Here is an 11,574-nt window from a genome sequence, read left to right as displayed (position 1 = left end):
GCAAGAAGAAGAGACGGCCGCACTGGGTTGTGAGAGGCCTCGGGCCGAGTTTTACAGCCGGCATGGGTTTCGTAATAAGCGTGCTGTACATCACTTTCCCGTAAATTTACAAGCTAATCTTCTCCTTATATTAGGTTGTCCCCAAATGTCACATTCAATCAAAACCCAGTCCACCTGCAGTTTTCTGCAAGGATGACTTGACAGTTGACTTTATTCCCGTCCTTGCCAGGTGCGCTTGGTTGGCTACTCATGTTTCAGTGGCCTATCCTGTGGCCTCTGCGATGTTACTAACTGGGACCTTGATAACTTTCCTGGTGTCAAGTTTCATGGATCCTGGCATTCTCCACCAAGGTAATATTATCATGTTAACAACAGCATTATAATAGTATTATTAAATATAGCTTTGATATTAGGGAGCTTTGATATTCCTTTCAAGAGTTATTAATAAGTAAGCAACTAGGCTACTTCCTATACCAAGAAGCCTGTATCATTATGGCACAGGTGGTACAGATCTGCTCTCTTCATTTGATCACTCTGTTGTTGCAGATAATTTTCCTGTGCAGCTGAAATGCAAACGTTTAATGCATTCGAGTTTTAAAAAGGCTTCTAAAGTTTGTAATTCCCACTTTAGAATGTCAGACTCGATTTGCCCTTGTAACAACGCAGCTTCTGTCCCTCTCCTCTCCCCAACCTGGGCTTGAACCAGGGACCCTTGGCAGGCGAGTGACGTCAGCGATTGAAATGCCACTAGCATGCATCGCTAACTAGCCAGCCATTTCACACCGGTTACACCCTAACAAAAGAATGATCAACCCATACATGAATGTCCATTAATTACAATTCACACAATAATTTCCTATTGCTGGAGGATTATTTTCCTGCTGTGAGAAACTGGTCAAATTAAGATCCTACATCTGTATCTGAGCTGCAGAGTTGTTGAGTCAAGTCCTACTCCAGATTCTCCTTTAAAGTCGCTACATTGTTATCCAGAAATTACCATGAAGGAGCAATGTTTATAAAGCCTCTCTCTCTCTCTCTTTCTCCCTCCATCTTCTTCTACCTCTCTTTCCTCTCTCTCAGGCCCCCCATGGCCAGGCACAGCAGAGGTGGCCTATGTGATAGTGAATGGTCAGAGGTATGATATGGACTGGTGCAGTAGATGTGAGATCTACCTCCCCCCTGCTGCATGGCACTGCCGTCGCTGCAATGCATGTGTGGATGTAAGTTGTATTGAAATGAGTGTAGCAAACATATCAGACTGGAACCACAATTCAGGAAAGATGTCATCAAAATGGCTTTATCTTAATCTACCGACCTTCAATATCGTTACCTGCCACCCTCTTCATTTTCCTTACCTACCTCACCCTGTTTACTATCTAACTCTCTCCACATGTTCATTATCTACCCTCCCCGTTCTTTATCATTATCTACCTACCCCTGCTCATGATCTTTATCATTATCTACCTACCCCTGTTCATTATCTACCCCCCTGTTCATTATCTAACTACCCCTGTTCATTATTTACCTCCCCCTGGTTCATTATCATTATCTACCTCCCCGTGTATTATCTACCTCCCCTGTTCATTATAATTATCTAACTCTTCCTGTTCATTATCATTATCTACCTCCCATTGGTTCATTGTCATTATCTACCTCCCCCTGTGTATTATCTACCTCCCATTGGTTCATTGTCATTATCTACCTCCCCCTGTGTATTATCTACCTCCCATTGGTTCATTGTCATTATCTACCTCCCCCTGTGTATTATCTACCTCCCCCTGGTTCATTGTCATTATCTACCTCCCCTGTTCATTATAATTATCTAACTCTTCCTGTTCATTATCATTATCTACCTCCCCCAGTAGATTATCTATCTCCCCCTGTTCATTATCATTATCTAACTCTTCCTGTTCATTATCATTTTCTACCTCCCCTTGTATGTTATCTACCTCCCCCTGTTGATTATCATGATCTAACTCTCCCTGTTCATTATCATTATCTACCTCCCCCTGTATATTATCTACCTCCTCCTGTTCATTATCATTATCTACCTCCCCTTGTGTATTATCTACCTCCCCCTGTTCATTATCATTATCTAACTCCTCCTGTTCATTATCATTATCTACCTCCCCTTGTGTATTATCTACCTCCCCCTGTTCATTATCATTATCTACCTCCCCCTGTTCATTATCATGATCTAACTCCTCCTGTTTATTATCTACCTCCCCCTGTATATTATCTACCTCCCCCTGTTCATTATCATCATCTAACTCGTCCGGTTCATTATCATCATCTACCTCCCACAGTATATTATCTACCTCCTGTTCATTATCATCATCGACCTCCCACAGTATATTATCTACCTCCCCCTGTTCATTATCATCATCTAACTCCCCCTGTTCATTATCATCATCTACCTCCCACAGTATATTATCTACCTCCTGTTCATTATCATCATCGACCTCCCACAGTATATTATCTACCTCCCCCTGTTCATTATCATCATCTAACTCCCCCTGTTCATTATCGACCTCCCACAGTATATTATCTACCTCCTGTTCATTATCATTATCTACCTCCCCCAGTATATTATCTACCTCCTGTTCATTATCATCATCGACCTCCCACAGTATATTATCTACCTCCTGTTCATTATCATCATCGACCTCCCACAGTATATTATCTACCTCCTGTTCATTATCATCATCGACCTCCCCCAGTATATTATCTACCTCCTGTTCATTATCATTATCTACCTCCCCCAGTATATTATCTACCTCCCCCAGTATATTATCTACCTCCTGTTCATTATCATCATCGACCTCCCACAGTATATTATCTACCTCCTGTTCATTATCATCATCGACCTCCCACAGTATATTATCTACCTCCTGTTCATTATCATTATCTACCTCCCCCAGTATATTATCTACCTCCTGTTCATTATCATCATCGACCTCCCACAGTATATTATCTACCTCCTGTTCATTATCATCATCGACCTCCCCCAGTATATTATCTACCTCCTGTTCATTATCATCATCGACCTCCCACAGTATATTATCTACCTCCCCCTGTTCATTATCATCATCTAACTCCCCCTGTTCATTATCATCATCTACCTCCCACAGTATATTATCTACCTCCTGTTCATTATCATCATCTACCTCCCACAGTATATTATCTACCTCCTGTTCATTATCATCATCGACCTCCCACAGTATATTATCTACCTCCCCCTGTTCATTATCATCATCTAACTCCCCCTGTTCATTATCATCATCTACCTCCCACAGTATATTATCTACCTCCTGTTCATTATCATCATCGACCTCCCCCAGTATATTATCTACCTCCTGTTCATTATCATCATCGACCTCCCCCAGTATATTATCTACCTCCTGTTCATTATCATCATCGACCTCCCCCAGTATATTATCTACCTCCTGTTCATTATCATCATCGACCTCCCACAGTATATTATCTACCTCCTGTTCATTATCATTATCTACCTCCCCCTGTTCATTATCATCATCGACCTCCCCCAGTATATTATCTACCTCCTGTTCATTATCATCATCGACCTCCCCCAGTATATTATCTACCTCCTGTTCATTATCATCATCGACCTCCCCCAGTATATTATCTACCTCCTGTTCATTATCATCATCGACCTCCCCCAGTATATTATCTACCTCCTGTTCATTATCATCATCGACCTCCCCCAGTATATTATCTACCTCCTGTTCATTATCATCATCGACCTCCCACAGTATATTATCTACCTCCTGTTCATTATCATTATCTACCTCCCCATGTTCATTATCATCATCTACCTCCCACAGTATATTATCTACCTCCCCCTGTTCATTATCATCATCGACCTCCCACAGTATATTATCTACCTCCTGTTCATTATCATCATCGACCTCCCCCAGTATATTATCTACCTCCTGTTCATTATCATCATCTACCTCCCACAGTATATTATCTACCTCCTGTTCATTATCATCATCGACCTCCCCCAGTATATTATCTACCTCCTGTTCATTATCATCATCGACCTCCCCCAGTATATTATCTACCTCCTGTTCATTATCATCATCGACCTCCCCCAGTATATTATCTACCTCCTGTTCATTATCATTATCTACCTCCTGTTCATTATCATCATCGACCTCCCCCAGTATATTATCTACCTCCTGTTCATTACCATCATCGACCTCCCACAGTATATTATCTACCTCCTCCTGTTCATTATCATTATCTACTTCCCACAGTATATTATCTACCTCCTCCTGTTCATTATCATCATCGACCTCCCCCAGTATATTATCTACCTCCCCCTGTTCATTATCATTATCTACTTCCCCCAGTATATTATCTTTATCTCATGTAGTCTCAGGCTTTATGTGCTATCATCAGCTCTGTTTGCACATGTTATGTGTGTCTTTTCTGTGTGTGTGTGTGTGTGTTTGTTGTCTGTCTGGTCGTGTGTCTCTGTGTTACACAGCGGTTCGACCACCACTGTGAGTGGCTGAATAACTGCGTGGGGAGACGTAACTACTGTGTGTTCCTGCTCTTCCTCCTTCTGCTGATGTCATACCTGCTCCTGGTCCTCTCCTCCTCGCTGTTCTACCTCTTCCTCACCCTCCTCACCCTGCACCAGCCCTTCAGCCTGCCCCACGCCACCACGTATCCACACACACACACACACACACACACACACACACACACACACACACACGGGTCACAGTCCCAAAGTGTACGCATACGATTCTCTTTAAACCTTAACTGACCAGTGTGGTCATCATGGTTACCAGCCTGGCCTGTGTGCTCTTGGTCTTGGTTATACTTGTCAGCAACATCAAGCTGATCTCCAATGGAGAGCCATCCTCTACTATAGTAAGTCACTACACACGCACACACGCACACACTAATTGGAGCATCATTCTGTTGACTGAGGATGTATTATAATCTGGTGCCCCATCTCTCCCTCTCTTTCTCTCTCCTCTGTAGGAGCCCTACTTTGAGCCTGATGATAAGAACCCGTTTGATCAGGGCTGCTGGAAGAACTGGACCAGCATCCTCTGTTCCCGGACTGGACCCAGGTACACTACATCACTAATACAAACAGGTACATCACTATTACAAACAGGTACATCACTATTACAAACAGGTACATCACTATTACAAACAGGTACATCACTAATACAAACAGGTACATCACTAATACAAACAGGTACATCACTAATACAAACAGGTACATCACTAATACAAACAGGTACATCACTAATACAAACAGGTACATCACTAATACAAACAGGTACATCACTAATAGACTAATACAAACAGGTACATCACTAATACACTAATACAAACAGGTACATCACTAATACAAACAGGTACATCACTAATACAAACAGGTACATCACTAATGCACTAATACAAACAGGTACATCACTAATACACTAATACAAACAGGTACATCACTAATACAAACAGGTACATCACTAATACAAACAGGTACATCACTAATACAAACAGGTACATCACTAATGCACTAATACAAACAGGTACATCACTAATACAAACAGGTACATCACTAATACAAACAGGTACATCACTATTACAAACAGGTACATCACTATTACAAACAGGTACATCACTAATACACTAATACAAACAGGTACATCACTAATACAAACAGGTACATCACTAATACAAACAGGTACATCACTAATGCACTAATACAAACAGGTACATCACTAATACACTAATACAAACAGGTACATCACTAATACAAACAGGTACATCACTAATACAAACAGGTACATCACTAATGCACTAATACAAACAGGTACATCACTAATACACTAATACAAACAGGTACATCACTAATACAAACAGGTACATCACTAATAAAAACAGGTACATCACTAATACAAACAGGTACATCACTAATAAAAACAGGTACATCACTAATACAAACAGGTACATCACTATTACAAACAGGTACATCACTATTACAAACAGGTACATCACTAATACAAACAGGTACATCACTAATACACTATTACAAACAGGTACATCACTAATACACTATTACAAACAGGTACATCACTAATACACTAATACAAACAGGTACATCACTAATACAAACAGGTACATCACTAATACAAACAGGTACATCACTAATACAAACAGGTACATCACTAATACAAACAGGTACATCACTAATACAAACAGGTACATCACTAATACAAACAGGTACATCACTAATACAAACAGGTACATCACTAATACAAACAGGTACATCACTATTACAAACAGGTACATCACTATTACAAACAGGTACATCACTAATACACTAATACAAACAGGTACATCACTAATGCACTAATACAAACAGGTACATCACTAATACACTAATACAAACAGGTACATCACTAATACAAACAGGTACATCACTAATAAAAACAGGTACATCACTAATACAAACAGGTACATCACTAATACAAACAGGTACATCACTAATACAAACAGGTACATCACTATTACAAACAGGTACATCACTAATACACTAATACAAACAGGTACATCACTAATACACTAATACAAACAGGTACATCACTAATACAAACAGGTACATCACTAATACACTAATACAAACAGGTACATCACTAATACACTAATACAAACAGGTACATCACTAATACAAACAGGTACATCACTAATACAAACAGGTACATCACTAATACAAACACCTACATCACTAATACAAACAGGTACATCACTATTACAAACAGGTACATCACTATTACAAACAGGTACATCACTAATACACTAATACAAACAGGTACATCACTAATACACTAATACAAACAGGTACATCACTAATACAAACAGCTACATCACTAATACAAACAGGTACATCACTATTACAAACAGGTACATCACTAATACACTAATACAAACAGGGTCATCACTAATACACTAATACAAACAGGTACATCACTAATACAAACAGGTACATCACTAATACAAACAGGTACATCACTAATACAAACAGGTACATCACTAATACACTAATACAAACAGGGTCATCACTAATACACTAATACAAACAGGTACATCACTATTACAAACAGGTACATCACTATTACAAACAGGTACATCACTATTACAAACAGGTACATCACTATTACAAACAGGTACATCACTATTACAAACAGGTACACCACTATTACAAACAGGTACACCACTATTACAAACAGGTACACCACTATTACAAACAGGTACACCACTATTACAAACAGGTACACCACTATTACAAACAGGTACACCACTATTACAAACAGGTACACCACTAATACAAACAGGTACACCACTAATACAAACAGGTACATCACTAATACAAACAGGTACATCACTAATACAAACAGGTACATCACTAATACAAACAGGTACATCACTAATACAAACAGGTACATCACTATTACAAACAGGTACATCACTAATACACTAATAGTGTTGTTATTGATACACAATTATCATGTCATTTGTAAAACTTGATTGGAAGGAGATGTAGTACATCACTAATACACAAATACAAACAGGTACATCACTAAATCACCAGGTTTCTGGGGGTGAATCCTGCACCGATAGTGATGACCTGTTGTCGCTGTTGTTGTCCAGGTATCTGGGGGCTGTGAAGCCCAGCAGAAGAGGAGACACTGAGGGGGACTGGAGCAGTCTAACTCTTCCCCATCAGGAGGACCAGTGTTTGTACAGCTGCAGCTCAGTCCCCTGTTGTAATACTTGTAAACATCACAAGGTGGCGGTAGGCCCAGCCAGCCCAGGCCGTTTCAAGCACAGCACACTGAGTCTAGACAGTCTGAAGGAAGGGAGAGGGTGTCGATGCTGCTACAGGGAAGTACTACCAGCCGGCTGTGTGACAACAGACAAACACAGCGACAACAACAAGCCCTCACAGAGCTCTGCTGTGGAGATCCCAGGTGAGGTACAGGTTCAGAACTGGGTAAGTCCTTTAGTGACTGACTGGTTTGGGTTCTTTCATTCAGCGTCTGATTTAGACCTGAGAATTATTTTGTGTGCTATGAATGGTGATGGATTATTGAACCTGCTGCTAGGTTACCAGAACATCAACAAAAACGCTATAAACATCACAACATATTTCCATCATAGAGTGGTATTCCTAGTCCACTTGTAAAACTCTTTATTTGATTCTGAATCGTACACACAGATATGTTGGCTGTTGGTGATGAGGACTTGGACCAGGAACGGGATGGAGTTCTGATCCGAGCTGCAAAGTAGCTTTACATCCTGACCACCAGAGGGAGCTGGGTAGACAACCACACCACAAAACCAGCTCCAGGCCTGGAGCACCTCAACACCATAACCAACACCAGCCCCAGGCCTGGAGCACCTCAACACCACACCACAACACCAGCCCCAGGCCTGGAGCACCTCAACACCATAACCAACACCAGCCCCAGGCCTGGACCACCCCGACACCATAACCAACACCAGCCCCAGGCCTGGACCACCTCGACACGATAACCAACACCAGCCCCAGGCCTGGACCACCTCAACACCATAACCAACACCAGCCCCAGGCCTGGAGCACCTCAACACCATAACCAACACCAGCCCCAGGCCTGGACCACCTCAACACCATAACCAACACCAGCCCCAGGCCTGGACCACCCCGACACCATAACCAACACCAGCCCCAGGCCTGGAGCACCTCGACACCATAACCAACACCAGCCCCAGGCCTGGACCACCTCAACACCATAACCAACACCAGCCCCAGGCCTGGACCACCTCGACACCATAACCAACACCAGCCCCAGGCCTGGACCACCCCGACACCATAACCAACACCAGCCCCAGGCCTGGAGCACCTCGACACCATAACCAACACCAGCCCCAGGCCTGGACCACCTCAACACCATAACCAACACCAGCCCCAGGCCTGGACCACCTCAACACCATAACCAACACCAGCCCCAGGCCTGGACCACCTCAACACCATAACCAACACCAGCCCCAGGCCTGGAGCACCTCGACACCATAACCAACACCAGCCCCAGCCCCAGGCCTGGACCACCTCAACACCATAACCAACACCAGCCCCAGGCCTGGACCACCTCGACACCATAACCAACACCAGCCCCAGGCCTGGACCACCTCGACACCATAACCAACACCAGCCCCAGGCCTGGACCACCTCGACACCATAACCAACACCAGCCCCAGGCCTGGACCACCTCAACACCATAACCAACACCAGCCCCAGGCCTGGACCACCTCAATACCACACCATAACCAACACCAGCCCCAGGCCTGGACCACCTCGACACCATAACCAACACCAGCCCCAGGCCTGGACCACCTCAACACCATAACCAACACCAGCCCCAGGCCTGGACCACCTCAACACCATAACCAACACCAGCCCCAGGCCTGGACCACCTCAACACCATAACCAACACCAGCCCCAGGCCTGGACCACCTCAACACCATAACCAACACCAGCCCCAGGCCTGGACCACCTCAACACCATAACCAACACCAGCCCCAGGCCTGGACCACCTCAACACCACACCATAACCAAAACCAGCCCCAGGCCTGGACCACCTCAACACCATAACCAACACCAGCCCCAGGCCTGGACCACCTCAACACCATAACCAACACCAGCCCCAGGCCTGGACCACCTCAACACCACACCATAACCAAAACCAGCCCCAGGCCTGGACCACCTCAACACCATAACCAACACCAGCCCCAGGCCTGGACCACCTCAACACCATAACCAACACCAGCCCCAGGCCTGGAGCACCTCGACACCATAACCAACACCAGCCCCAGGCCTGGACCACCTCAACACCATAACCAACACCAGCCCCAGGCCTGGACCACCTCGACACCATAACCAACACCAGCCCCAGGCCTGGAGCACCTCGACACCATAACCAACACCAGCCCCAGGCCTGGAGCACCTCGACACCATAACCAACACCAGCCCCAGGCCTGGAGCACCTCGACACCATAACCAACACCAGCCCCAGGCCTGGACCACCTCAACACCATAACCAACACCAGCCCCAGGCCTGGACCACCTCAACACCATAACCAACACCAGCCCCAGGCCTGGACCACCTCGACACCATAACCAACACCAGCCCCAGGCCTGGACCACCTCGACACCATAACCAACACCAGCCCCAGGCCTGGACCACCTCAACACCATAACCAACACCAGCCCCAGGCCTAACCAACACCAGCCCCAGGGACCACCTCGACACCATAACCAACACCAGCCCCAGGCCTGGACCACCTAACCAACACCAGCCCCAGGCCGACACCATAACCAACACCAGCCCCAGGCCTGGACCACCTCGACACCATAACCAACACCAGCCCCAGGCCTGGACCACCTCGACACCATAACCAACACCAGCCCCAGGCCTGGACCACCCCGACACCATAACCAACACCAGCCCCAGGCCTGGACCACCATAACCAACACCAGCCCCAGGCCCATACACCATAACCAACACCAGCCCCAGGCCTGGACCACCTCAACACCATAACCAACACCAGCCCCAGGCCTGGACCACCTCGACACCATAACCAACACCAGCCCCAGGCCTGGACCACCTCGACACCATAACCAACACCAGCCCCAGGCCTGGAGCACCTCGACACCATAACCAACACCAGCCCCAGGCCTGGACCACCTCGACACCATAACCAACACCAGCCCCAGGCCTGGACCACCTCGACACCATAACCAACACCAGCCCCAGGCCTGGACCACCCCGACACCATAACCAACACCAGCCCCAGGCCTGGACCACGACACCATAACCAACACCAGCCCCAGGCCTGGACCACCCAACACCAGCAACACCAGCCCCAGGCCTGGACCACCATAACCAACACCAGCCCCAGGCCGACACCATAACCAACACCAGCCCCAGGCCTGGACCACCCCAATACCACACCATAACCAACACCAGCCCCAGGCCTGGACCACCTCAACACCATAACCAACACCAGCCCCAGGCCTGGACCACCTCGACACCATAACCAACACCAGCCCCAGGCCTGGACCACCCCAATACCACACCATAACCAACACCAGCCCCAGGCCTGGACCACCTCAACACCATAACCAACACCAGCCCCAGGCCTGGACCACCCCAATACCACACCATAACCAACACCAGCCCCAGGCCTGGACCACCTCAACACCATAACCAACACCAGCCCCAGGCCTGGACCACCTCGACACCATAACCAACACCAGCCCCAGGCCTGGACCACCAGACAGAGAGAAAGAGAGTGCATGTGAGAGAGAAAGAGCGTTTGGTCATACAAATCAAACTGTTTAGTGTGAAGGTGGGGAGGGGCTGAGTGTGAAGAGGTGGGAAGAGCTGAGTGTGAAAAGGGGGGAGGGACTGAGTGTGAAGGGGGAGGGGCTGAGTGTGAAGAGGTGGGAGGACCTGAGTGTGAAGGGGGAGGGACTGAGTGTGAAGG

At 46.0% G+C, this 11,574-nt stretch overlaps 1 protein-coding gene across 1 annotated transcript; it reads left to right on the top strand.

Moving 5' to 3' along the window:
- The first annotated feature begins 4,389 nt into the window (after positions 1 to 4,389).
- On the top strand, positions 4,390 to 9,094 carry LOC135513488 (uncharacterized). Its single transcript, XM_064936364.1, has 5 exons — positions 4,390 to 4,695; positions 4,803 to 4,905; positions 5,020 to 5,111; positions 7,699 to 8,018; positions 8,267 to 9,094. The coding sequence occupies exons 1-5, from the start codon at positions 4,598 to 4,600 to the stop codon at positions 8,335 to 8,337; spliced, it is 684 nt and encodes a 227-aa protein (XP_064792436.1). The 5' UTR covers positions 4,390 to 4,597; the 3' UTR covers positions 8,338 to 9,094.
- The last annotated feature ends 2,480 nt before the right edge of the window (positions 9,095 to 11,574 follow it).

The sequence above is a fragment of the Oncorhynchus masou genome, chromosome 25, assembly GCF_036934945.1.
Source record: "Oncorhynchus masou masou isolate Uvic2021 chromosome 25, UVic_Omas_1.1, whole genome shotgun sequence".
Taxonomy (NCBI): domain Eukaryota; kingdom Metazoa; phylum Chordata; class Actinopteri; order Salmoniformes; family Salmonidae; genus Oncorhynchus; species Oncorhynchus masou.
The sequence above is the reverse complement of the archived record's forward strand: the minus strand, read 5'-3'. Positions and strand labels throughout refer to the sequence as shown.